General features: G+C 35.8%; 1 protein-coding gene and 3 pseudogenes across 1 annotated transcript; 1 reads left to right on the top strand and 3 right to left on the bottom strand.

The window, feature by feature from the left end:
- The window catches only part of LOC125851741 (TMV resistance protein N-like), a 43664-nt pseudogene extending 26824 nt beyond the window's left edge, over positions 1 to 16840 (bottom strand).
- On the bottom strand, positions 3689 to 4407 carry LOC125851744 (G-type lectin S-receptor-like serine/threonine-protein kinase SD2-5; annotated as a pseudogene).
- Positions 16841 to 20069: 3229 nt separating the features above from the next.
- LOC125851742 (G-type lectin S-receptor-like serine/threonine-protein kinase SD2-5) lies at positions 20070 to 22613 on the top strand. The gene has a single exon (XM_049531488.1). It carries the CDS (start codon positions 20097 to 20099, stop codon positions 22611 to 22613), a length of 2517 nt encoding a protein of 838 aa, XP_049387445.1. The 5' UTR covers positions 20070 to 20096.
- Positions 22614 to 23326: 713 nt separating this feature from the next.
- Positions 23327 to 24603, bottom strand: LOC125851739 (G-type lectin S-receptor-like serine/threonine-protein kinase SD2-5; annotated as a pseudogene).
- Positions 24604 to 25996: the final 1393 nt, after the last annotated feature.

Below are 25996 nucleotides of genomic sequence, written 5' to 3'. Positions count from 1 at the left end.
AACACGGTATCTACATGAGTTCAATATTTATGGATTTAAGAAAAATTAAGGTCAAGACTCACAAGAACATCATGAACCGGATACTTCTCATAGCTGTCGGGAGTTCTTGAGGGCCAGATGCTCTGCCAAGTACAGAAACAAAAAATTATATGCTTGAGAAATTTAGTCCAAAAATTCCTTCAGTTTTATCTGGACCAAGGTAAACAATATGCTTGAGCAATTTAGTCTTGAAAAGAACACATGTCAACTATTGCAATATTTCCAATTCTAGTCTAATTTCATGAATGTAAGCATTAGTTTTTGGGATAAGATATAAGTACCCCTAGACTATGACCGAAATCTTAGATCTTAGAAGAATTCCACTTTGAAGCATGACTCTTTCTACTTCTGTGCTGGCATTTGAGTTGTGACCCCTTCCTCTTTCAATCGAAACACTCGATGCAGATAGCTATTAGTAAAACATGTACTTCTTGCAAGGCTTGCTTCTTCATGTGACAGACATTGCAAAAATAGTCCGTTGAATGGAAGGCAGTAAAAGAATGAAATACTCCTTTCTTTTTCAATCGCCCCACGAAGACAAACGCTCGGAAAGGTTCTCGAGATTCTCAATCGCTCTTTTTAGTGGGGAGGAATAGTGCGGGAAGGGGGCGAGACCAAGCCCAGCCACTAGTAGAGTAAGCCCTTCCCACGTGTCAAGTTGAATATGAATAAATGAATGCAGCCTCAACTAGAAAGATCAACCTGCGCCTTTGAGTTGAGACCGCTGGCGGCACAGAACGAACTAATCCGCGACCAACATGTTCGTTTGTTGTCGCGGTAACCTCCTTCGGTTCTGTTCACAGATCAGGAACATTCCTTGGCTGCGAGTTAAACGATCGAACATCAACAGCGGACCTAAACTTAACTTAGGTCCTATTACCCCCTGAACTCATTTTTTTTGTATCTTTGTGCACCTTTTGTGCTGACGTGGCACCTTCAACCACCCAAGTTGGTTGTGTTTGTACACACTCGCCAGCCACGTGTGTAAATACTATTTTTTATTAATTTTAATTAAAAATTAATTTATTTTTATAAAAGTAAAAAAAAATTATTAATTTTTTTACAAAAATTAAAATTTTAAAAAAATATTCTTATTTTCTTTATCTTTTATTTAAATTAAGTTAATACACATTTTTTTTTACCTTGTAATGAAACTTTTTTTTTACCTACATTCATTGTTTTTTATCTTTTATTTTTCTATAGATTTTTTTTTTTTTTTTTGGCTTTCGTTTTGATTTGATTTCAAATTTAATTCCAAAAGTCTTGTATTTAAAATAAGTTAATTTTGAACGGATATCAAAATAATTGAAGAAAACCAAATAAAACCTAAAAAAAATTAAAACATTAAAATTAAAGGACACTTTTTAATTATTTTTTAAAAAAATACACATAATTTTTTAAAAATAATTAAAAGTGAAAAGATAATAAATTAATTAAAAAAAGTTTAAAGTGAAAAGAAATTAAAATAAATATTTACAAACTAAGAAATAAAAATAATTACATATATATAAGTTTTAATATCAATAAAAATGTGTACTAACTAATTATAAAGTTACCAATCAAAAAATAATATGTGTCCAATTTGTCACTCATCATTTGCGTTCAAGAGAGTGTGTACTCCCAGGCTCTACTAGGAAATTGAATAAAAAAAGAGAGAGTGTGTGCACTCTCTATGCCATGTTAGCGTTTGTGGTGTATTTTATTCCATTTTAAATTAGTTTAGGAGGTAATAGGGCCCTAGTAAAGTTTAGGTGTGTCTCTGGAATTTCGGTCATAGTCTAGGGGGTACTTCTACCTTATCCCTTAGTTTTTTGAGCTTCATGCACTATCTTGTAATTTTTAATTCTTTTTCTTTAAAAAATTCTTATATTTTTCTTTTCAATCTGCTTAGTATGATAGTAATACTTTTTAAAGGTCCTTTAATTGAAATTTGGATTGTAACTTAGAAATGGTTAAAATGGTCCCATCAGTGGAAAGATAGAGCTTCGGAACCAAACTGTATTTTACATATAGGTTAGCATCTTCCAGTAGTTCATAATGTTGCAGTTAAGAATATTTTTGAGATGCGCGGAATTCAGTTATACCCAATTTTGCGAATCATTTATGCGTCAAGTCAAAAGGAAAATGTTTTCCAAATCATACTTCTTACTTAACCAACGGGAAGATAAGATCTGTCTGATTGAAAGTCATTGTATATTAATATGGTTGAACAATTATTGAGTTGGAATTTGGGAATGGTTCTTTATGGAAAACTAATAGTTAATGAGGTTTGTATTGACTAGGCAAAGATGGAAAAGGAGGGAAGATGGAGATAAAGAAGTCACTATCCATTGATTAAGGGGGAAAAAAAAAGTCTTATTAGAAATATCTAAGGCGGACCCTTGATAATATCATAGGGGACAACGAGGAGGGCTCAAAGATGCCATTTCATATCATTAAAATAACTCCACTCTCACATAATCACATTACAAGGGAGTCTTTATAGGTGCTGAAGAATAATTCTAAACATAAATTTACTAAATAGTTTCACACACTTACGATGTAATTGCTTACATTAAAATCATCAAATCCATGCACCTAGATCCTTTAGTTTTCAAATATTGAGGAGTGAAGAGCAGAAGCATAACACAAAGTAAATGAAAGTCGTAGTGAGCTTGATTTGTCTGCTAGGTTGAACAATAACGAAATTGTAACTTGGAAATGGTCAAAATGGTCCAGCTAGTGGAAAGATAGAACCCGGCCCATTATTTTATAGAAAACATTTTCCTTCCTACCGAACATGTGAACACACCCATAGTCAATTAAAGTTTGGAAAAAGATAGCACATTGAAGAAGTTTGTTTGAGGCCCCTCTCTGTATTGACTTGGACTTTGGAATTGATGGCACATCCTATTCAGTAAAAGACTTGACCTGAATCTAAATGAGGAGGAAAGTGCCCAATAATTCCAAATTAATTGTTAGTAACTATAGATCCACTAATAGACTTTTAACTACTTAAATAGACTTTTAACTTTTAACTACTTAATAGACTTTCCATAATTTCTAAATTATAATGAGTTCAGTGGTAAAAACTTAAAATCTGGACCAAACAAATTAAAATGTGGATTTAGAAAATGATTGCACCTTACACAGTTGTTAGAAAGAGTGTTACAACTTACAAGTCAACAGAAGTTTGGAAAATGACAGCACAGAAGCTTTTGTGTTGTGATGCCTCTCGATGTATTGAATGTGCTAAAATTGGATAAAGAGAAGCCCAACCTAACCAAATCATAATATCATACATAATACACAGGCTTACATGGTAAATGGATCATTGGATAGGTGGATATCTCATGAAAAAAACAAGAAAATGGTCTTTTCCGATAGCATAACACAAGAAAGCTTACTGCATACTACCATTTGAATTCAGTAGCTGCACCACCACATACAACATTATTACTTATTTTCGAACATGAATTGAGAAGCCTCTAGCTACATGATAGTAACATGAAGCTCGGAAATTTAATATGGAAGTTACTGAACATTACATTTCATGAATTATAATCTCATACACCGTAAAACAGTTATGCTAGAATTGAAAATGTTGCGATATTTGACATTACGCAACCATAAATTGGTTCCGTCAAAGGCAAAATCTTATGTATATTGTTTACCTTGGTCCCGATAAAATTGAAGGAAATTTTGAACTGATAATGACTTCCCTGTGTTGGTTGCCTGCTTCAACCTCAGGTACATGTGTGAAATCATAATCCAAGTTGGTTTCAACAGTCACCAAACCTTCCAATGCCTTAACCACCAATGACATGGAAGGCCTCTTGGAAAAATCGCCCTGTAGACACCATGCAGCAAGGCTCATCATTTCAGTCACTGCTTCCCTGTGAAGCTGCATATCTTCGTTGTTTTTGTCAACCATATCCATGAGTTGCTCTTGTTCTGCTTTTCTCCTAAATACACTTAGCAAATGGACATCTTCTTCATTAGTTGGGAACAATCCAAATTCTTTCGACCATAGAGAATTTCCAAGAGCACAATTCCAAAAGCATACACATCAACTTTCCCAGTGATTACCGAGCTCAACCATTCAGGGGCTAAATAATCCTGTGTTCCCCTCATTCTAGTCACAACTTTGCTTTTATCTTTCTCAATTAGCTTCGACAACCCAAAATCAGATATCTTAGCATCGAAATATTGATCTAGAAGGATGTTTTGTGGTTTGATGTCCCAATGAACTATCTTATGGCTGCAATCCTCATGTAGATAAGCTAACCCTTTCGCAATATCTGATATTATCCTTTTCGTTGTGTGCCATTTAAGTCCATTCTCTTCATTTTCAGGAGAAATCCATCTATCCAAAGATCCATTTACCATATACTCAAAGATCAGAAAAATCTCGCTCTTTTCGCCACAAAATCCTATGGGTTTTACCAGATTGACATGGTGAATACTACCGAGTATCTTTACTTCTGTTAAGAATGAATCCTTTACTTGACCTAGACCATCTAGATGTTTCACAGCTATTTTGGTGCCATCACTGAGTGTTCCTTCATATACGGAGCCAAATCCTCCTTCCCCGAGCTTTCTGCTGAAATCTTCTGTAATTATTTTCAAGTCATTGTAAGAGAATCGAGTTTGAATTCCCGGTAAGAGTGGTTCTAGATCCAGAAATCACCACCCTTGCTTGACTCATATCTCCTCTTTTTCACAATAATAAAACAACTAGTGATGCTTAAAATTATCCCAAAGAAAGCTGCAAGAGTGTATCCTGTTATCACTTGAAAAGGATTGGATTTCTTTCTAGGTGAAATGTTTGGTGACTGATTGATCTACGCGTTTGATGAATTATGTACCTTAAGAAAGACGGTCATGTTGTTGTATACTCTTTCCTCTTTGTCTATGAGTGAAAAAACTTCATTCAGGAATAAACAGTTTTTTGTTTGAGTCCGAGCCCAAATAATAGCTTTGCAAGAACAGTTACTCAGACAGGCCCTTTTGCAATCTTCCAACTTTCTTGCCTCAGACCATAAGCTCGAACTTAGTTGATCGACGTTAAAGTCAACTGCAAAATATGTGGTGTACTTGAGCTCTAGGAGACTATGATACTGCGAAGAGTCACAAGAAATGGACGTTAACGCTGTACATCCAAGATATGGTCTCCTATTGTTAATGTCACTCCCCGAGCCTACACCCCGAACGTGGCTGGCACTCGAGAAGCATTGATGGCCCCAAGCGAACCCTTGGCCTGGCTTACTTACTCAACGGAATACTTAAACACAAGAGATATAGCTCATGCAATAACTTAAAAGATAATAACTTAGCCAAAAATGGGAACTCAAGTCTTAAACGTATACAACTGAAATGAATAAGACTAAAGAACTAATACTATCAATCTATGAAGCCTCTAAAATAAAGAGGGATGTCGGGACAAGACCCCCGATCATCCTAACAACTGAAAACTAGAAATCAAATGATAAAAAAGTCCTCCGAAATGCAAGGAGGCTCACCAACTGACTCGGAGTGCTGAACCTGATCAACGAGGCGCTGTATGATGATCCTGGTTACTTGTGTCTGCATCATAAGACGATGTAGGCCAACTGGCATCAGTACATTGAATGTACGAGTATGCGAGTTGGAAGGCTATACAATACATAGGCTTGAAAAGATTCTGAAAGAAACACTTACCTTAATTCTTCTCAACTCATAAATACTTAACTCAAAATAAAGCAATGAAACACATGCAATATATGAAAAACTTTGTGAAATAGTAAAAGCAACTTAGTTCGTTAAAGAAAATGCAATAACAAACTCAACTTTACTCATATAATAAAGTAATATAGTTTCTATGGGAGATTTTCTAACTGACAACCACCACTCTGAGCCTAAGTGGTGATACAACGTCTTGCCTACACTGCCAGAACTGTCCTATACTTTGCCGTCATATAGAACGCTTAACTTAGTGGATCCACTAGCTTATGCTAAAAGCATCTTAAGGAGTCATCTAAAAAGTATAATCCTTTACTACCCATGATGGCTACATGGTTTATGGAGACTTGAGTTAATATGAACTCGCATCCCCATATCGGTGCTCAATACTACTCCCAAAATATACTTAGCTCATATGTTTTTTTAAAAAAACTTCTTTCTTTGGTTTGAGATAATTACTCAAAACTTAGCTTAAAAGCTCTCTTGGAATCGATGTTCCCTTTTTTTGTTCAAATGTGAAAACATTTATAAACTCTTTGGGAATACTTAGTTCCTTTATAGCTTTTGGAGAAATGAACTCAACTCTTTACTCTTTGCTTAAATTGAAACTTAAGTCTTAAAACAAGGTTAAAATGTTTGTTAAAGACTTTTGAAAACTTTAAAAACTTTGCTTTGACTTGCATCTTAACTTCTAAACTTGACTCTTAACTTCTCTTGACTTTGATCCTAACTTTCGTTAAATTGGATTTGGATTCAAGGTTCATGATCTCATGTTTATGTATGATTTCATGATGTTTAGATGTACCTTAGAGTGTTGGAATCAACTAGAAAACATAGGTACATTGCTAAGGAACAAGTACGAAAAGATGGGGAAAGTATGGGAAGAACTGGTGTCCCTGGCGCTCTGAGAGGCGCGGGGCCCAGCCCTTGAGATTCAGGGACCAAGTTGGGGCACTCTGGCTGGCGTGGCGCCCCAGAGCTCAACATTCAGAGACCTCTTTTTGGGGATCTGAGAGGCGCGACGCGCCAGGGCCCTCCCCAGGTGTTCCCGACTTTTCTTCTTCGTTTTTCAACTCTAAACCATCCCAATCAACTTAGTTCTTTTCACAAACACTTAGAATCGATTATATCCTCAATATATACCAGATTCAACTTGAAATTACACCCGAAAACATGAATCAAATTGCAAGAAACTCCAACAACACAACCCACAAGAAATTCAACGAAACTTTCAACAATGTTCATCAAGAACTCAATTTCTAAACTTTCAAAGACTTAAATTCGCTGAATTGAATCATGTTTGGCGCGTGGGAAAACTAACCCAATGCTATGTGATCTCACATACATTGTAGGGATCACCCCCGATGAATTCCACATGCTAAACTCGACGATCTTGACGAATCTTGCTTCCTTTTCTCCTTTCTCCTCTTTTCTCTTTTCTCCAAGCCCTAGCGTGAACTCTAACTTTTCTAAACTGACCAAAATCTGGTTTTACCCCAATTAATCTCCTAAAAACGAATTAGAATAATCAGGTAAGGAAAAGACTAAATTACCCTTCTAAAAGCCGCATTAGATTTTCTTTAATCCAACAGCCCAACTTCCAAAGGGCATAACTTACTCATACAAACTCAGAATTGCGCAAATTTAGGGGCGTTGGAAAGATCATTCCAAGAGATTTCCAACCATATCTGGAAGTATACTAACTCATCCTGAGTTAGGAGTTATGGCCGTTTGAAGTTGACCAAAACTCAACTTTTCCTAACTTAAACAAATTTCCAGATTTTCATTCTTTCCAAAAATGACTATTTCCAATTATAAGCTTCTTCCTAATTATTTCAAATTGCGAGATGTTACAGTTAAATGGCCTGAAGAAGTTTCCTTTAACTGTATAACTACATTGCCCATCATTTGAACAAATGATGTATCTTCCACACACCATTGGGTACCCACAGTTCCTAAAATTCGGCGTCTAAATGTCAGATACCTCTGTCCATTGGAAAAAGTTAATCAGTTGGTATATGCATAAATGTCCATCAGCCCCAAGCTTGATGAATTGAGGTGTTGGTTTAGGAGGGTGTTTTAAAGTAGTAAAGGTTTGATCATCAAAACTGAATTAACGGTTATCCGAATAAAGTGAAGGTTTCATATGTTCTTGAATTTGACTGAATTTGGAAGTTTCTAAAATCGTTACGTCATATTATAGATTCGTTTCGAGTTAGGTTCTTAGGTACATTTGTTGGGTATCTGTATCTTAAAGTAATTTAAGAAAAAGAACTGAGTTTGGGTGAATTGGGGCTGGAAAACGAAGAAGAAATTTCGTCGAATGATATCTAGAAGTGGTGGCACGTCGCGTAGCTGGTTCCCAGAATTGGGAATTTTTGTTTCGCGTCACGGAGCCGTCACGGAGTCTTCTACCTCAAAAGTCATTTTTGAAACTAAATTTTAAAAGCTTCCCCGCGTCGCGAACTCACCCTCAAATATTGATTTTCGGTCTTTTCTCATGTTTAGCTATCTAAAATCATTCCTAAACATCATGAGATCTTTCCAAATCACAAATCACAATCCTTGAATCCATAATTCAATTCAAGCACAAGTTAAGAGTCAAGTCAAGAGCGGTTAAGATCAGAGTCAAAAGTCAAGTTAAGGGAAGTCCTTCAAAATTTTCAAAAGTCTTTTATAAATGTTTTAACTTTGTTTTAAGACTTAAAGTTCAAGTTGAGTAAAGAGTGAAGTTTGAAGTCCATTTCTTCAAAAGTATATGGGGACTATGTATTCCAAAGGGTTTAAAATGTTTTCACATTTAACAAGAAAGGAAACCTCGATTTTCCAAAGAGCCTTTGGGCTAGTTTTCAGAAAAGAGAAATCGCTTTCTAAATGAAGCAAGAGGGAAAACTTTGATTTTCAAGATAGCCTTTGAGCTAAGTTTTTGAGCACTAATCTCAAATCACAGAAGAAGTATGTTTTTAAACATAAAGAACTAGTATCATATTTTGGGAATAGTATTGAGCACCGATATGGGGGAGCGTTCAGAGAACCCACAGCCCCCATAAACCATGTAGCCATCATGGGTAGAAAATGGTCATACTTTTTATATGAATCCTTTTCGCTTAAACTAGTGGATCCACTTAGTAGTTCAGGTCTTATACGTGTGGCAAGGTATAGGATGCGCTGGCAGCATGAGGAAGATCGTTGTATCATCACTACAGCTCTTAAGTGATGGTTGTCGGTTAGAGAAACTCCCACATAAGTTATTTGTATTCTTATGTACACAGTTATTTTGTATTTTTACATACATTTCATAGTTTTAGTGTATCTTGGCATACACCCAGAGTTGACATCATGTTTTAAACAACTTTTCTTTATATTGCACTTGTTTTAAAACTGCTTTATATTGAAATGAGTTTAGTTATGTTGAGTTGAGTTGAGCCAGGTAAGTTCTTCAGTTTCCTTTCAGATTCTTTTAAGCTTAAGTTGTGTTTAGCATTCCAACTCGCATACTTATGCATTCAATGTACTGATGCCAGTTGACCTACATCTTATTATGATGTAGACGCAGGAAACCAGGGTCAGCATCCAGCGCCTCGTTGATCCAGTTTGAGCACTCAGAGTCTCGTGGTGAGCCTCCTTGCTTTCGGAATGTCCCTTTTATAGCTTTCAGTTTTATTATTAGTTCATTAGGATGTCGTGGGCCTGTCCCGACATCCATCTCAGTTGTTTAGAGGCTTCATAAACAGACAATCAATTAGTTAAATTCATTTGTCACTACTTTATTATTGGCTTATGTTTTTGAGACTTGAGGTTGCCATTTTGGCTAAGTTTGAATGTTTATTTAAAGACATTCTAAGTTATTCACAAGTTCCTTGTTAGTCTATTTCTTTTGTTTAAGTCTTCCGCTGAGTAAGTAAGCTAGGCCAAGGGTTTGCTTAGGACCAACAATGGTTCTCGAGTACCAGCCACGTCTAGGGTGTAGGCTCGGGGCGTGACAAAGAAGTATACCCAAGTCTTTCTACTAAAATCATCAATAAAAAGCAAAAAGTATTTTCTTTTACCGAAAGAAGGTGGATTGATTGGACCACACATATTGATGTGTAGAAGTTGGAGTGGCTTACTTGTTCTTAATGTAGTCTCCTTTGGAAAACTCCTCCTTGCATGTTTTCCAAAAAGACAAGCTTCACATAACTGATTTGGATGGTTGATTGACGGAATCCCATCAACCATGTTCTTGTCTCCATTGATTTGAGCGCTTCAAAGTTCAAGTTCCCAAATCTCATATGCCAACACCATGAGTCATCTTGCACATTAGCCTTTAAACACTTTGCATCGATGGTTTTAAGATTCAAAGGGAACAACCTATTCTTTGCCATATGAACTTTAGAAATTAAGTTGTTACTTAAATCTCTAAGCCAAAGATGCATATTTTTCATATGAATAGCATATCCTTTTTCAAGAAGTTGACCCAAACTCAAAATATTACTTTTCAATTTTGGCACATAATAAACATTGTTAATCAATTTATGGTCACCATCTTTATAGGATATCAGAATCGTACCTATCCCTTCAATTTGGATCTTTGAGGTATCTCCAAAAGACACATTACCTTTCAATGTCTTCTTTATCTCCACAAACTTATCTTTGTGGCCACACATATGATTGCTTGCTCCATTGTCAAAATACCATGAACTGCAATCATCTGTATCTTCTTCTTTGATTGTTAATAACAGGGTTGACTCATCTTCGTCTTTGTTGTTTTTAACAATATTAACTGTCTTTTCAACATTACTACGACATTCCCAAGAGTAATGTCCAATTTATGATAGTTATAACACTCAATTTTAGATTTGTCATACCTCATTTCATTTGTACCTTGATAGGCTCCACGTCTTCTACCTCCTCGTTGACCACGGCCACGACCTCTGAATGACTGATGACTCTTACCTTCATTGTTGAATTTATTGGTATAACTTTTTCCTCTTCCACGGTCTTCACGACCTTTACGGCCTCGTCATTGTCCATTTCCTTTGTAACTTTTCTCATCCTTCAAAACCAAGGATGCATGAGTTTTAAGAAGTTGCTCTAGTGGCTCTTATTTTCTCCTTTTCATTTTTCTCTTCGTGGGCTAGTAAAGAACCTTCCAATTGTTCTACCGTCATAGAGTCTAAATCTTTAGACTCCTCAATAGCACACGCCACATAATCAAATTCAGGTGTTAAAGAACAAAGGATCTTTTGTACCGCACGCACATCATCAACTTCATCCTCGTATCTTCTTAGTTGATTTACAACAACCATCAATCTTGAACAGAAATCCGAAATGGATTCAAATTCTTTCATTTTTAAAACTTCAAAGTCAGTTCTTAGAGTTTGAAGTTTTATCTTCTTTACTTTATCAACTCCTTGGAGAGAATTTCGTAAAATCTCCCGAGCTTCTTTTGAGGTGGTTGCATCAGCCACCTTCTCAAACATGCCATCATCCAAACATTGATGGATGAGAGTGAGGGCCAGTTGATCTTTCTTTCTCGTCTTTAACAAGACCTCCTTTTCGTTTGAGGACAAAGTTTCCTCATTAACGGGTTTTGTATACCCTTTGTCTACAATGTCCCAAACATCTTGAGAGCCAATAATTTTCTCTTGTGAGACGGGGGTACTGAAAGGACAATGGACTATTATTTTCCATGGCTTTGATACCACGTTGTTGGACAAAATGATAATCACACACAGGATAATGTCCAAACTAAATAGCAATAGGAAGAGAGTAACACGACACCAAATATTAAAATGGGGTAAATGTGATACCCAAATAAGTAATACAATAATATTGATGAAAACTTGGTAGTGTCAAAAGACTACTACTCTTTTATAAGAAACAACACTCTTTTATTTCTTACAACTCACAATAATATTACTTCCACACTATTTTCTCAAAAACTAAGAAATAGCTTGTAGATTACTCTCTCTACTCTCTATTGCTTCTCTCAATTTTGGTGTGTCTTCAAGTGTTCAATTACACCTCTATTTATAGAGTTTGGAACCTCTTGATTACATCATTAGTGTCATAAATGTGGTAGCAAATTTCTACGAAGTTTGGCTGCCAAACTCTACCAAAATTCTACCAAACTTCCAGTGTCTGCCAACTTTCACACTTGTGGCTTGCCAATTTTCACATTTGTGGTTAGTAATTTCAACAAATGTGGTTGCCAAATTAGTTGTTGTTTTATTCCCACTTGTACAAGGCGATTTCAACAAGAGGCCTTCCATGTCATTGGTGGTTAAGGTACTGGAAGGTTTGGTGTCTGTTGAAACCAACTTGGATTTCAATTTCACAAACCTAACTGAGGTTGGGGCAGGCAACCAACAGATGGAAGTCCCTATCAGTTCAATACTGGCTTCAGTTTTATCTGGACCAAGGTAAACAATATGCTTGAGAATTATGATAATATTTCCAATTCTAGTGTAACTTCATCAATGTAATATTCAGTAACTTTGCATTAGTTTTTTGAGCTTCATGTACTATCTTGTAACTTTTACTTTCTTTCTTTTTTAAAGCTCTTATATTTTTCTGTTCAATCAGTTTAGTATGATTTTATTTCTTTTGTTCCCACTTTTAGTAAGACTAGTTTCTGGACACGTGTGATTCATGTGAATTTTTATAGATAAGTTAGAACAGCTAAAATTTCATGGAAATATGTATGTAATGAGTAATAAAATGCAACAATTACAAAATAAGAATATAGACTTGTGGCAATAAAACATTCATAGAAAACTAAATTAAGAAGTCTAATAGAGAAAAAATACACACAAAAAAAAAAAGAGAAAGAAAAAATACAATGTATACATTATTCTTATAAGACTTTGATGTATAGATGAAAAAATAAGTACAAAATCAGTACATGATTCTTTGAGTTCTTATCAACTCCTTCTCCATTTCTAAGTTGCTTTCTAGATTATAATTATGTTTCTAAGTTGAACAAATTCATATGCATTTGAGCTTATTCCATGCGTAAGAAAACTTTTGGCATCATTTCTTTCTCTCTTGCCATCAATTCTCATACACAATACGCACTCCCAAACCTTTGGCCACCACATCCTTATGAATTTCATCATGGAAACCAACCTCAAGCTGATCGAAGTTATTACAATTGTGATTATTATGTTTAAACACCCAATACGGTAAATGGGCTAGGAAAGTATCACCTAAACCAACAGGTTTTCACTTGCTATTGGGTCGAAACGAATGCTAGATTTGGGCCAAAAACCGTCATGGCTTATGAACCTAAACCATACCTCAGGTCCTTGGGAATGTCTTAGGAATTTGTCAGTATGGAAATTGATGGGACCATCCCACTTAAATTTCCCTAAAATGAAAGGATTCAACATGTCAAAAACAGCACAAACAGCAACCCCCCTGAATGTGGGTGTGAACCAATTTTTGGGCAGGGCCACTGAGATTGATTCAGTCCCCGAGTTCTTGTATGTAAACCACTCCGGAATCTCCACACCAGGGACATACATGTTAAATATCTCATTCATGAATTGTACCTGCATGCACCGTGAAATATTCATATTTCTGACCTTAGCTAATTGGAGTACAAATACAAAGCCCCTCCAGTTATATAAAAAAGAAGTTCATTTATAGTAGAGTTGTGGCTTGGAAGTGTACTTACCTTGTGCATCTGCTTCAACAATGAATCAACCATGGAGGCGTGCTGTTTATTTTTTACAAGTTGATGACATTTTGTGAATGAAACATCACGCAACATTGGATATTTGGTTAGTTGATCAATACTCATCAAAGATGTGCATTCATCAGCATATATCCTTGTTATACCTGGAGGAAGTTCCGGTAAACTCTCAAGCCTCCTACAACCAGCCAATGCAAGGAATTCAAGATTAGTGAGACTACTTATGCTTGCAGCCGGAATATTGGAAAAATTGTTACCATCGAGAATCAATCCCTCCAAAGACGGTAAGAACCCAAGATTACTTAAAATGCCTCCATCTGAAATGTTGCAGTCACTAAGATCCAACATGATCAATGAACAAACACCCGACAAATTCTGAAAATTTACACCCATAGACTTCTGGCCACAACTTGAGCTACTTACTTGTGAACTCAAATTAGTACATCCACGGAGATATAAATGTTTAAGGTTTTTAAGAAGAGACATAGAGGATGGAATTGTTTGGATGGCTGTGTGAGTGCAGTGGAGCTTCTCTAAACCAACTAAAAGTCCAAATCATCAGGTAAATTTTTAAGTTTTGAACATCCGGACACATCGAGTGATTTCAGACATTTCAACTTAAAAATACTGCTAGGTAGACTCTCAAGATGCTTGCAGTAACTTAGATTTATTACACCAACTCCTGAAAAGTTCTCAACTGATGCAGGTAGTTCACTCAAAGCAGTCGCGCCCAAATACAGTTCTGCTAAACGATTCATTTTCTCTTCTATTTCCGGGAATGTTCTTAACTTTGAGCAGCCTGAAAGAACGAGAATTTCAAGCTTTTCCAATCGAATTCTCTTTGGTATGGTCTTTAAATTTCTGCAGTTCTTCAGATTCAGCAAGACTAGTTTTCCAAGATCTCCAATAGAAAAATTGATTTCTACCAAACTTGTGCATTCTTCAAGAACCAGCCTTTCAAGATTAGGTGTAACTGAAAAATCTGGCATCTTTATTAGCTTCTGTGAATGGCTAAGGTTCATGTACTTCAGTTTTCCTAGATCCTTTGAGGTTTTCCAAAGTTGTATGATTCGGCTTTTTTTCAATTTCAAACTAAAAAGTTGGTCTCCCTTAAAGCTATTTGGCAGACTTTTTGAAGGATATCCGTGCCAATCAAGCCACCTCAACTCATCAGGAAGAAATTCAGGTCCCTGGCAAACATATGCATTCCGTAATTGGAGAAACCTCAGACTGGTCATCTGCATGAAGGCCTTGCCACCAAACTTAACTTCTTCTTCATTAGTCAGGTGCAGCAACATGCCTTCGATCTTGTTAGTGCCCTAATAAGCAAGAGTATTAAAGGCGGATGCAAAAAGGAAAATAATATAACAAGTCATATGTTTGCAACTACGTACCAAATTTCTTTCAAGTACAGGAAAAATATCTTCGCGCTTCCACAACCTACTACATATTCTTGGATTGTAAGAAGCTTCTCGACGAACAATGTGCCAGCCCATTTCTTGTATCAATTGGTGTATTGTAATGCGACCTTTTAATATAGTGATCAAACATTTCTCCATGAGAACTTTTATCCCAATGACAGGGCTAAAATGAAAACTCTCAAGTATTCTGGTCACTGAATCTTTCTTCTTCCCTGAAAAGAAGCATGCAATGTCTAAGAATATCTTTTGCTCAATATTGTTGAGACCAGTGAAACTTGGTTCGAGTTTCTTCAAAATTTCATTTTGTGGGATTCGTTTCAAACGCTCCACTTCACTTAACCATTCATCCAAACCTCTTCCATACAAGAAACTGCCCAGGACTTTCAGGGCTAGGGGGAGTCCACCAGTATGCTCTATCACTTGAGCTGATAGATACTGAAATTCTTTGGTAGGGTGGTTTTTCTTGAAAGCATGTTGTTTAAAAAGTTGTAAGCTTTCATATTTGTCTAAAATTCCCATTCTGTATATCTTTTCAGTCTCATACTTAACAAGCAAGTGTTTGTCTTTGGTTGTTATGATGATTCTACTTCCGTCACCAAACCATTCACGCTCCCTGGCTAATGCATCTAACTGCTCTATGTGATCAACATCATCCAGAACAAGAAGAACCTTTTTGTACCGTAGTCTTTGTTTTAGCATATTAGCTCCTTCAAACGAATCATTGATCCTTAGGTTTTTTATATCAAGGATCTTAGAAAGAAGTATCTCTTGCAAGCGCTCTAGGCCCTGTTTTGCTGAACGGTCTCTAACTTCGTGAAGAAAACATGCACCTAGAAATTGACTCCGAATGTTATCATAAATTACACTCGCAAGAGTTGTCTTCCCCACTCCGCTCATTCCCAATATTCCAAGGAAGCGGACTCCACCAGACCCAACGCTAAGCATTTTGTATACTTGGTTCATGTGTAACTCCATTCCAACAAGATTTCTAGCATTGCTTGCATGTCTCTGACTACCCAATCTAGCCATTATATCTTCTGCAATTTTCTCTATGACTCTAGCTTCATGTCTGCATACCACAAAGGATAAGTAATATCTTAGACAAGTGTGTGTGTATTTGCCTAAATTTCAATTAAGCAGGAGTTCTCTCTTTCCCAATTAGATCTAAATGAAGTTTAATTATAACCATACCCAACAAAATAGATTGGAATAGCAGAAACAAAAGCTAAAATAAGAACGGAGGAGGGAGGTTCCAGAGTTAATCTAGAAAGCAACTAAGACAACTTCATAGCATGATCCTTATACAAGGTGTCTGTTGGATTTTATTAAAAAAATAAGAACAGAGAGATAATTCTATTTATAGAAAAAGGGAAAAGGCCATGTGATGCAAAATAGAAATGAATTAAGTATTCAGAGTAAATTATTAACATATGACGATGAGTTTGGTTTCATGATTGATACTTACCCATTGGAAGTATTTGGTAAATCCCAGCCAGAAATATTAGCTGCTTCCTCCAGTGCTGCCTTCCATTTTTGCACCTTGTCCTCCTGGAACCGGGCTTCATGTTTGCTAAATGCTTCTCCAAATATAGTTTTTTGTCTCCTCACTGTTGATGGATCTACATCATAGAACACCGGAACAACAATTTGTCCTTTCACATTCTTGCACTCCATGATCTTTGTCAATTCATCTAAACACCATGTTGAATTAGCATAGTTTTTAGAGAATATGATCAAAGCTATCCTTGACTCTTCAATTGAACTCTCGAGTTCCAGTGAAATGAACTTTCCTTTCTCTAGTTTCTCGTCATCTTTGAAGGTATTAATGCAATTTTGTTGCAGAGCAAGGTACAGATGGTCAACAAATGTTTTGCGTACATCTTCACCTCTAAAACTTAAAAAAACATCGTAACTCCATCGAATAATTTCTGGGGATGGAAGCAATGAACTTTCCTGATTCATCTTCCCAATAATTGTTTTAATTTGCCTGCAAGACAATAAAACAAGAAACTGGAAGAGGAGAGGAAATTAGTAATATTTACAACAACTTGCATTTATATATGCAGAGTGATGACTTAAGTTGACTTAAACTGTTAAGCAACTTTGCTTGGAAATATATATATATTTAAAGCTTCCATTGATATGGATTTGCAATAGTATTTTATTTGATAGATACCTACTCCCTAATATGATTGTCCCTCAACAAAACAATAATTTTTTATTTTAATTTACAATCTTAAATAGGGATGTTTTGAAAAATGTAATAGAGAAATGACTATAAGAAATTATAAATAGAAGAGTAATTTTACTATATTACCTTTGAATATAATAGATACAATGTCATGAAAAATGTAATAGAAAAATGACTATAATCATATTATATTATAAGTGGGAAGCCCCCAAGTCAGAAGTTGAATTACCAAAATGTCCTTATAATGTCATAATATTGATGAACAAAAATGTACACATTAATTATAAATAAATACTATTATATTCTATTAAACACTATTCTTATATATTTATGGACAAAAATATAAATACACACTCTTAAAAGCTAGGATTGTTATTTATTTAGTTTCTCCTTTTTTTTCATTCTTCTTCCTATTATTTTGTTTTATCTTATTTGTATAAATGCCCAAAAAGACTTGCAACTTAAGAACTGCATCGGTTAAAAATATATTTTAATAGCACCTTAGTGAAGAATACTAAAAGCTTCTAACAAAACAAAATTGAACCCACAATCAATTGTTACAAACTTTATGGAAGAAGTGTGAAAGTTTCCCGTAACTGTTACTATTTCTCTATTAGTTTATAAATGAATTTTTCCTCTACAACTCATATTTTATGTATGCTGGGTTTATAATTTTCGTTAGTTTTTTCATATTTCATCATTATTCATGTTTTCTTCTTATTACAATTGTAAAACCTATTTGATTGCAGAAGAAGATTCACAAGAGCTTTAGCAATAATTTGGTACGAAGAATAGAAGAGTGTTACAACATCAAATACAAAATTGTTAGTTTTTCTGTCTCAATTTGTGTGATATTTTTCCTTTCTTGAAATTTAAATTATATAAATTTTAATTAATATTTTAAAAATTACAACTTAGAATACTTTTTGTATAATTTTTCGAATATATGTATTTTTTATTTTATAATATTGAGTTAATTTGAACCAACTTAGCTTCGTAAAATTAATCGAATTGACTCTCAATTAGCCAAGACTATCACATAATTTGGGATGTATGACAGTACATGTCTCCCTTAAAACTCAAGGTATTAAATACATCATGTATAAAAAAAATTCATACAAGGGATATAAATTTTTGATATATATGTAGCTAAATTATATTATGTAAGTGTTTTAGTTATTTCCCCGACTACATAATTGGGTTTAGTGTTCTCTTTTGCATGTTCTATTCATTATATATATATATCAAACATGTATATCCCTTCAATGAATCATTGCCTGTATATATTTTTAAAAGTTCAAAAGTCATTGGATGATATAATAGAGGATAACTATCGAGTATAAGGTATGTAGAAATTTCCTTTTGCAATCAAATCGGAATCATTTAATTATTTTTGTATATTAATTTTTGTTCATATTAATATATCACATGTTTGGACCTAATATCATAAAAATTTAACTCGGTGTTAATTTTAATTACCCAATCAAGTTGTGTTGTCCAAATCTTGTAGATTCATCGATTGTCTAATCATTTGACATACAATAAAGATGTTATTTGAACAGGTTGATAGTTCATCTATTTTAATTTTTTTTTTTTTTTGAATAGTTTGTGATACTCATTACATTGTGATTTTGACATATATAACTCAAATAGTAATAATGTGTTCAGAGGACTCATGTGTGAAGCACGTCTCCATAACTAGTTAATGATAAGGGTAAATTAGGAACTAAGTGTAAAATTATTCATTGATTTCACAAAGTGGACAAGAATTGTTGGACATCCAAAAATAGTATAGTGGATAACTATTGTTGAACAGAGGGAGTAACTAAACCAATTATGTAGATTTATTAAATCTAAAAATCAAATCAAACCAACATATAGTCATTTTTTTTGGTTTTTATTTTAGTTTGTTCTTTAGGTTTTCTGATTTTTTTAATAAAAAAAGTCATAAAAAATTCACGTGTGAAATAGTTTAAGAGTATATCAGACCCATTTAGCTAAATTATAATTATTTTTTTCACTACCTCTGTTAAACCAAAAGATATATTTGGGTCATTTATATAAGACATAATATATAAATATATCATTTAACTCGACCTCATTTCACATTTATATCATCCAACTTTGGTGTGCACAAATAGATACTTAAACTTGAATAAAGTTGAACAAAGAGTAAACAGAAATATAATTCAAATACATAATTTTCTAAAATATATTATATGTATTCTACCTCCAGAATTCTCCAACTAGTCCAAGTTGACGTACCTCATTATGCACTAGGATATATATATATATCTTCATTTTCCTTGTTGGTACAGATAGGGATGACGATGGAACGGGGCAGAGCAAGGTTTTAACGAGGAAGAGCAACCTGATATTAGGTTTTGCCCGTCCCTCAAGAAGTAGCATTTGAAATTGAGTTAAGCCCATGTGTCTGAGTCAAGTCTATTTTCGTTTGAGCTCCCGATCCATGCTCCAATTGGTTGTGGACATGAATGGGGTGTTATTAAAAAAAATGCAGTTTCTGCTCATGAGGGTCTCATTTTTTTAGTTTATTATTTTATAGCAATAATGAAACTTGTAAGAATAAAGGGAACGTTTATAGTCTCCATTAAAATAATAGGAAAAGGAAAGACATTAGTCTGTATTCCCACTTTGCTTTAAAATATTGAAAAGGAAACAAGTGATTTCGTGTAGCCTTCACTGTAAATAATTATATCATATTCATCCTTCACGTGTAAAAGGGAATATCCAGATCATGACCACTTTATGCTTGTGAAAAGTATCATATGAGTAATGATAATATTTATAATGAATTTGTTTATACGAATATATTGTTTGAGCAAAATCTATTGAGTTTGGTATCATTGAACTTGTATCTGTGCTTCTAGCTCCATCTCTGATTGAAAGTAGACAAACTTTTGTAAAAAAATAATACCACATGGAATGAAAGTTTTGTTGTGTGGCCGCTCTCTTGTATTGACCAAAGCGACGCGTTCCCAAAAGAAAGGCATTATTAGAACACAGAAGGAGTAGATTTCAAACATTTTGTTAGCTTTAGTAAGAAATGATTGCAGAGCAGAGATTGTATTTTCCTCATGTCCTGTTCATCATTTATCTTCAGTTTTCATTCAGGTTTGCTTCATCCCAGATTTCATGGTACCTAAATGGCAGTTATTTGAATTCTACTGCTGGACTTTCCACTTCATGGACCAATAGGCCTTTTTGGTTTGATGCACAATCCACATATGGATTATCTCTCTTGACACCTATCCTTCTGAGTGGAATTAATGGAAATAAATACCACTTCTGTGGCTTCTACTGCAATAGCCAAAGTGTTGAATGCCTTCTCCGGATCTTCTTTGCATTCCCGGACAGCTCCTCTACTGACAACAAATTCATGGATCCCCAGTTGGTTTGGTCTGCTAATCGAGACCGTCCAGTGAATGCCAATGCAACCTTGCAACTAGGAAAAGATGGCAACTTGGTCTTGGCAGACTCTGATGGCACTTTTGTTTGGTCCACTAATACTACTGGAAAATCTGTTTCTGGCTTAAACATGACAGAAACGGGGAATCTCGTGCTATTTGACAAAGCCAATCGCACAGTTTGGCAGTCGTTCGATCATCCTACAGATTCTTTGCTCCCGGGGCAGAGCTTGGTTTCTGGAAGGAAGCTCATAGCAAGCGTCTCAGCAACCAATTGGAGTCAAAGTTTGCTTTCTTTAACTATTATCAATGGAAGCTGGGCCACTTACATCAAATCTGATCCACCTCAGTTTTACTATGCTTCAAGTAATCCGGATACTAGCACTTATTTCAGTTTTGATGGTCAAACACTTACTGTTCAGCAAAACCCTCCTAAATCACCAGCTCAATTCATGAAGCTTGGGCCTGATGGACATTTATGGGTATACCAATGGGACGAGAATGCATTAGATTGGAAAGTCATATCTGATGTTTTGTTTAATGTACATGCAGAGAACTGTGGGTACCCGATGGTGTGTGGAAGATATGGCATTTGTACAAGTAATGGGAAATGTAGTTGTCCGCCAGAGCGAAATTTCTTCAGGCCATTAGATGAGAGGAAAATAGATGTTGGATGTGTACAGCTGACTTCCATTTACTGCAACTCTTCGCAGTATCATAGTTATGTAGAGCTCAAGAATACCACATATTTTTCATTTGAGTTCAGTGATTCAGGCATATTATCGTTTGAGGGGAAAAAGTTGGAAGATTGCAAAGGGGCCTGTCTGAGAAACTGTTCCTGCAAAGCTGTTGTCTTCAGATATGATTTGGATGGGGCTACAACTGGGAGCTGTGTATTACTGAATGAGGTCTTTTCTCTCATAGACACCGAGGACGGAATGGACAAGCGAGTGTTTCTTAAGGTGCAGAATTCCTCAAACACTCAGAATCAGTCTCAAACCATTTCTGAAGGAAAAAAATCAAGACCTCACATAGTGATAATAGGATCTACTCTTGCAGCTTTCTTTGGGATAATGTTCAGTATCACAGCTTTCTTTGTTATCTTTAAAAAGAGGACAAAAGATTCCAGAAAGGATGGGGGTTTTCTGGATCTCGAACCAATCTTTCCAGGAATGCTAACTCGGTTCTCTTACAATGAGCTAAGAACAATAACTGAAGATTTCAGCAGAAAGCTCGGGGAAGGAGGATTTGGCTCAGTATATGAAGGAACACTGAGTAATGGCACAAAAATAGCTGTAAAGCGTCTGGATGGTCTAGGTCATGTGATGGAATCATTCTTAACAGAAGTAAACATAGTCGGTGGGATTCACCACGTCAATCTGGTAAAACTCATTGGATTTTGTGCCGAAAAGACCCAAAGACTTCTGATCTATGAACACATGGTAAATGGATCACTAGATAGGTGGATTTATCATAAAAATGAAGAAAATGGGCTTAGATGGCATACAAGGCAAAGGATTATAACAGATATTGCCAAAGGATTAGCTTATCTTCATGACGAATGCAGCCAGAAGATAATTCATTTGGACATCAAACCACAAAATATCCTTCTAGATAAAAATTTCAATGCTAAGATATCTGATTTTGGTCTGTCGAAACTGATCGATAAAGACGAAAGCAAAGTTGTAACTAGGATGAGAGGAACACCAGGGTATTTGGCTCCTGAATGGTTGAGGTCAGTTATCACTGAGAAAGTAGACGTGTATGCATTTGGAATTGTGCTCTTGGAGCTGTTGTGTGGGAGAAAGAATTTGGATCGGTCCCAAGCTGATGAGGATGTCCATTTGCTAAGTGTTTTCGAAAGAAAATCGGAACAACAGCAGCTTATGGATATTGTTGACAAAAACAATGAGGATATGCAGATCCATAAAGAAGCAGTGACAGAAATGATGAGCATTGCTGCGTGGTGTCTACAGGGTGATTTCACCAAGAGGCCTTCCATGTCATTGGTGGTTAAGGCATTGGAAGGTTTGGTGACTGTTGAAACAAACTTGGATTACGATTTCACAAGCCTACCCGAGGTTGAGGATTGCAACCAACAGAGGGAAGACACTATCAGCTTAATATTGCCTTCAATTTTATCCGGTCCAAGGTGAACAACTAGCTTAAGAGGTTGTAAGTTTTTTTCTTTCCTTTCCCTAGTCTATGTCTTTCTTTTGTGAAAATGTATTTCCATGCTTCATCACCAGATCCATCTTTCTCTTGTACATAAATTTGTCTAACAGGTAAACTATGTCATAATGTAAAAGGTAAACTTAAGTAGCTTTGATAGATAACCAATTAATGTCTCGTGGCAGAGATGGATAGCATTTTCTTTTCTAATTTGCATCTTTGTGGATCAATACATCTTCATATGCAGCACATTTTATATTTCTAAGAGTAAGGGGTCTACTTATTCTGGGTTATAAACAGGAAAAACTGCAGTAAAACATCTTAATTTCCATATCGTTAAAGCTTCCAAGATGTCTTCATGTGTGGTCGGACCAAAGAAGAACACACTGAGACAATGATAAGAAAAATGAAGAATACTAAGCAGACTGAAAGATAGTTGAATGAGAGCTAGGTAAAAATAAAAGGGATCATCAGCACAATCAGATTTAATTCATCAATACGGAGGAGGCAATCCATTCATCAATACTCAATAAGTTAATTAGACTGCACGAAAACTAACATTTTTCTAGTAGACAGTGTGTTCTACTTTTCTAAATTATGTTTCTGAATTAGTATTGATATAATAAGGAATTATGAAAAACACAAAATGGCTTTTCGCATTAGCTATTCAGTCTTGATGATAAATACTACTAAGAATTTACCTAGGTCCTGACAACAGTGATGGAAGTGGTAAACTGATACCAACCACAGATTCCCTTTCTTGATTAGTTCCGGCAACTCATCTCGTCATTGTTGGAAATGTGAAGCTGTAATCCAAGTCGGTTTCAGCAGCCACTAAACCCTGAAACACCTTAACTACCAACGACATAGAAGGCCTCTTAGTATAATCACTTTGTAAACACCAGGCTGCAATCTTCATCATTTCCACAGCCTCTTTTCTATGTAGCTGCATGTCTTCACTCTTCTTGTCCACCATTTCCAAGAGTTATCTCTCCTCTGCTTTTCTCTTGAACAAACTAAGCAAATGCATATCATCCTCATCTTGAAGACGATCCAAATTCTTTCGACCACAGATGATTTCCAAGATCACAACCTCGAAGCTATAAACATCTACTTTCTCAGTAATGACTGAGTTTAACCATTCTGGCGTTAAATAGCCTGGTGTTCCTCTCATTGTTGTAACTATCTTACTTTCATCTTTCCCCACAAGCTTTGATAACCCAAAATCTGATACTTTTGCATTGAGATTATGATCAAGAAGAATGTTCTGAGGTTTAATATCCAAATGAATAATTTTGTTGTTACAGTCTTCATGTAGGTAAGCTAGGCCCTTGGCGACGTCTGATATGATTTTTTTCCTGACATCCCATGTGAGAGATTTTTCCCATGTTCCGTGAAAAATCCACCTATCTAAAGAGCCATTGGTCATGTATTCATAAACCAGAAGTCTGTGATTTCTCAGCACAAAATCCAACAAGTTTTACCAGATTAACATGGTGAATGCTACCGATTGTTGCTACCTCAGCTAAGAATGATTTCTTCACATTACCAAAACCTTGCAGACGCTTCACCGCTATTTTGGTGCCATCACTTATTGTTCCTTCAAATACAGAACCAAATTCCCCTTCCCCAAGTTTCTCACTGAAATTTTCCGTCATCACAGTGAGTTCCTCATAGGAAAATCTAGTAGGCATTCCTGGTATTTGATCAAGGAACTCCTCCTCATCTTCCTCGAGCCTTTTTCTCCTTCTGAAAATATAGGCAAAGCAAGTTAAAACCATTAGAAGCAAACCAAATGAAGCTCCGATGGTGGATCCTACAATTGCTGGGACACGCTTTGATTTCTTCTCTGAAGAGACAAGTGATGGAGAGGCTTGTAAGTTAGAAGAGCTCTGCACCTTGATTAAAAGAGTGGTCTTATTGGGTGCTCCATAATCCTATGTGAGCGAAAACACATCATTCAACAATGCGCAGTGACCCATTGTGTTATTAGGACTACTAAATTGGAATTGAGCTGCTTTGCAAGCACAATTGCTTAAGCAAGATGCTTTGCAATTCTCCAAATCTGTTTTGTAGGTACCATATTGCAAATAGAGGGGAATATAAGCTATGTACTTAAGCTCCATCAAAATATGATATTGGGAATGTTCAGAAGAGATAGGTGTTGTCATGCCCCGATCCTACACCCAGGGTGGGACCGGCACCCGGAGCCCATTTCTGGCCCCAAGCGAACCCTTGGCCTGGCTTTCTTAACTCAGCGGAAACCTAACTCAACTGAATAACTTCATGCAAAGCAAGATCATAAAACAACTTAACTGATACAAATCTGGCCATAAAGGCACCTCGGGTCCCAAAATAGAGTATTTACATATATACATAGATAAGAGACTCAAAACTAGCTGACTGATTGTCTGTCTATGAAGCCTCTAAAATACTGAGATGGATGTTGGGACAGACCCCGCAACACCCTAATAAAACAAAAACTAAGAACACAAAATAATTGAGTCCTCCGGAATGCAAAGAGGCTCACCACTGACTCTGGACTGCTCAGCTGGATCAACGACGTGCCGGGTGCTAATCTGGGGTACCTGAATCTGCATCATCAAACGATGCAGGCCAACTGGCATCAGTACATGGAATGTACGAGTATGCGAGCTGGAAAAAAAAACTAAGCAACAAAGGCTAGAAGGAAATCTGGAAGAAACTGAATAGCTTACCTAACTCAACTCAACTCAACCTGACTGACTACTTTCAATATAAGGCAATTTAAAACAAGTGTGATATAAAGAAAGACTGTTTAAAACATGTTATAAACTCGGTGTGTATACAAAGATACAATAAGCCTGAAAAGTATATAGAAATACAATGAACTGATGTATATAAAAATACAATAATCTCTGCATATGAAAATACAATAACTGCTGTGGGAGCTTCTCTAACCGACAACCATCACATAAGAGCTATAGTGATGATACAGCGATCGACCTCACACTGCCAGAGCATCTTATACCCGGCCAAAGGTATTAGACCTGAACTGACTAATGGATCCACTAGTCTAATATGAAAAAGATTCATCTAAAAAGTATGATCCTTTTCTACCCATGGTGGCTAACATGGTTATATGGGGGCTGTGGGTTCTTTGAACGCTCCTCCAATTCGGTGCTCGATACTACTCTCAAAAATGTACTGGCTCTTATGTTTTTAAAACATATTTATTCCTGCTGATATGAGATAATTACTCAAAAACTAGCTCGAAGGCCCCTTTGGAAATCTCAGTTTCCAACCTTATTCAAATGTAAAGACATTTCTTTAAAACTTCTTTAGGAATACATAGTTCCTTAATAACTTTGAGAAACGAACTCAACTT

The sequence above is a fragment of the Solanum stenotomum genome, unplaced genomic scaffold, assembly GCF_019186545.1.
Source record: "Solanum stenotomum isolate F172 unplaced genomic scaffold, ASM1918654v1 scaffold29327, whole genome shotgun sequence".
Lineage (NCBI taxonomy): Eukaryota > Viridiplantae > Streptophyta > Magnoliopsida > Solanales > Solanaceae > Solanum > Solanum stenotomum.
The sequence above is the reverse complement of the archived record's forward strand: the minus strand, read 5'-3'. Positions and strand labels throughout refer to the sequence as shown.